The 3208-nt window shown below is 53.8% G+C and overlaps 1 protein-coding gene across 1 annotated transcript; it reads left to right on the plus strand.

Moving 5' to 3' along the window:
* Nucleotides 1-517: 517 nt before the first annotated feature.
* LOC146586858 (ohanin-like) lies at nucleotides 518-1627 on the plus strand. The gene is given in 4 exon segments (XM_085320575.1): nucleotides 518-650; nucleotides 1088-1177; nucleotides 1180-1362; nucleotides 1365-1627. Coding segments are annotated over 4 exon segments (669 nt in total).
* Nucleotides 1628-3208: the final 1581 nt, after the last annotated feature.

The following is a 3208-nucleotide window of genomic DNA, read 5'->3' on the forward strand; positions in this document are numbered from 1 at the left end:
GAGGAGCCAAGGTGAAGCCACTGGGCCTGTGAACAGCAGCCTGGGAAATGAGGAGGTTGGATGGAAAGGGCAGCATGAGCCCTCCCTGTGGACCAACCTGGGTGTCTCCCACTCTGCAAGCATCCCCACCAGCACCCAAAAAGCCATTGAGAGCATGAGAAATCGCAGCAGGCAGCAGCTTTAAGAGCCCAGACCTGTGCCCTTGCCCTACCACTTCAAGGGGTGTACATCTTTGGTGCCCCCTGTGTCAGCCCCAAGCATGGCCATGGCCACGGGAGTTTCTCCCTGGGACCTGCTGATCTGCAGTTGGTGTCGCTGAGTGACATCCTGGCTGACTTGGGGTGGCTCCCGAGACGACTGACCCTGGCTAGGCTCCACAGTCTCTGCTGTGGGGAGATCCAGCTCTTCTCAGGGGCTCAGCAGATTTTTATCACCGACCTGCATCTGGTCAAGTGGAGGCATGGAAACCCCATGGCATGGAAACCGCATCTCCACAAACACCCACACAGGGCCTGGCATGAATGCCGGGAGTGGAATCCCAAGAGATTCATCAATGTCCTGTGGATTTTCTGGAAGCACGCAGGCACCTGAGCTGGCAATAGAAGAGGGGGAGGCGCAGGCTAATGAAGGAGAGGAGAGGAGTGAAAAAGGTGAGTTCCAAGGAGGGAAGAAGAGGGATGTCGTCCTCTGCTTAGGAGAAAGTTGCTGTGTCTGATGTGGAAGAGCTGTTGTGGGTCAACATGCTCAGGGCTTGTCCCAACATGAGCTTGCCCTGAGGTTGAGATGTGGTGGTTGTATCATCTCGGCTGCGTAGCTCTGTCGACCGCACACCAAAGACACCCAAGCTGCCTCCATGGCCCACTAGGAGAAACAGGAAATTTGTGAGCATGGATTGACATCTAATTGAGCTGGTCTGTGTCCACACACACCTAGGAGCATTTAGGGAGCACCGATATTGGGGCAATGCAATGTCAGGGGTTTTCCCACCCCACACTGGAGATGCCTGGGGGCAAGGAGGTGCCTTCACTTGCCAGGGCAAACACAGGCCACCATATATCCCCCTTTCTCCAGGACTGGCCCTCCTAAGGGTCTTCTGCTCCTCTGTCCCCGGTGGATATCACCCTGGACAAAGGCACTGCCAACCCATTACTGGTCCTGGCAGCAGATCGGCGAGATTTGAGGGAGATGCGTGGGCTTCGCTGCCTGATGCCCTGGAGAGGTTCACCACGGAGCCTTGCATGCTGGGCTGNGCAGGCTTCACCAGAGGGCAGCACGAGTGGAAGGTGGCAGTGGCTGATGGTGGGGTCTGGTGGGCCCCCGGCGAGGCTGCAGGATCGATCCAGAGGAAGGGCATCCTCCAGTTTTCCCCAAAGAGGAGATCTGGGCCATGGGGCAGTGGTTCCTGCAGTACTAAGCTTTCACCCACCTTGACTGGACCTCCCTGCACCTCTGCCAGCTCCTCAAGACCTTTCAGGGGTCCCTGGACTGCGCTGGTGGGGAGGTGGCCTTCACTGACACCAAGGACGGAGGCCTCATCTTCGCTTTCTCCCTGCATCCATGCCCTGGCGAGATCCTGCCCCCGTGGCTCTATGTTGGAAGCAACTTGCGGCTCATGCTGTGTCCCTGACATGGCCACAAACGTGGCCACGCGGTTCCTCCTCACCAAAAATGCGATATATACAGCTCTTCTATAGCTATTCCTTATAGCTATAGGGATAGAGGGAATGGTCCCTGTAGCTCTCAATCTTTATAGCTGTTCCCTACAGCTAGAGGGATAGAGGGAATATTGCCTATGGATCACACACCTCCACAGCTATGCTCTATAGCCATAGAGATAGAGATACAGCTCCTCTGTAGTTATTCTCTATAGCTATAGGCATATCTACAGGAATAGAGCTCCCCTACAGCTATTGTCATATACAAAGATACAGCTATTCCCTACAGCCCTAGGGATATAGGGAATATTCCCTACAGCTATAGGGAGAGGGATAGAACCATCTATGGAAACATCTATGGAAACAGGGGAGTGTGAGCTTCTCTAAAGGCAGATGGAGCTCCTGATAAAACTTCCGATCTTCTGCAAACCTCCAAGCAGCTCCCTGGCCACAAGAACTCCCAGAGCCCCGAGGAGGGCGTCTGGGCAGTGCTGAAGATGGAGGCCATGTTTCGGGCTCTCCCCTTCTCCTGAACACACCCCACTGCCACAGAGATGCATCCCCCGAAGGGTCTGTTTGTCCCTGGAATATGACAAGGGGCAGGTGGCCTTTTGTAATGCAGAGATTGGTGTCCCCACCTTCGCTTCCCCACCGGCCTCCTTCAGGAGGGAGAAGATTCAYCTTTGGCTCTGGGTGTGGGACAAAAACTGGCTCAGGTTGTCTCCCTGAAATGCCCCACAGAGGACCTCTGTGAATCTGGCCTTTGTCATTTTCTTGTCTCGCTGCTTCTCAAGGACATCTTTCTTGCAGACTTCCTCTTGACTCAGTTTGGTGATCCTGGAGAATTGGTGTTTTTGGTCCGGTCTGTTGAACAACAGGCAGCAGGCAAGCATTGAGATGAAGCGTGAGAAACCCTCTCACCACCATTTCTGCCCACAAATGGGACCGAATTGGGCCACTTTGCAAGGTCATCTTTCTTGCAGTTGTGCCTTTCCCTCGCTACAAGTGTTACCGGGGAGAGTTGATAGCCAGTGCTGGGCCTTTCTTGCAATGCTTCTTCTGGCTGTGTTGGGTGGGAGAGGCTGTTCAAAAGAGACGGTCCTCCGAACTACCAGGACTGTGTCTCTGTGTAAGTGTGGGCAGGCATGGGGCTCTAACTAAAGGACTTCACACTTCTCCTGGGAGTGCTTTGAACTCTTTCCCTGCAGTATCTACGTCTGCGAAGGGTGACAGTTGCTCCTGCTCCTAGTGGCAGCTTCTTTGGGTGCTGGTTGAAGACGATAGCTCCAGATCACTTCCACCATTTCCATGCATTTTGTTTTTTGTTTCTTTCTTCCAAACTGTTTGTGCTGTGGTCACCAGAGTCTTTGCCAAGATGGGAAAGTTCTCCCAAATGTGCTTCCACTATAGAGAAAAGGGGAGGCTCTGCTGCCTGGTGTCCGTGGAGGAGGCATCTGGTGAGGGTTATTGAGCAGAGATGGCATCAAGGGGAATACCTAAAAGAGTTGTATTCATTTCCATGCACTTTTTCCCCCGGTGCATGTTGGGGTGCT

Source organism: Rhea americana, unplaced genomic scaffold, assembly GCF_003343005.1.
Source record: "Rhea americana isolate MKP2758 unplaced genomic scaffold, rheAme1 scaffold_640, whole genome shotgun sequence".
NCBI lineage: Eukaryota > Metazoa > Chordata > Aves > Rheiformes > Rheidae > Rhea > Rhea americana.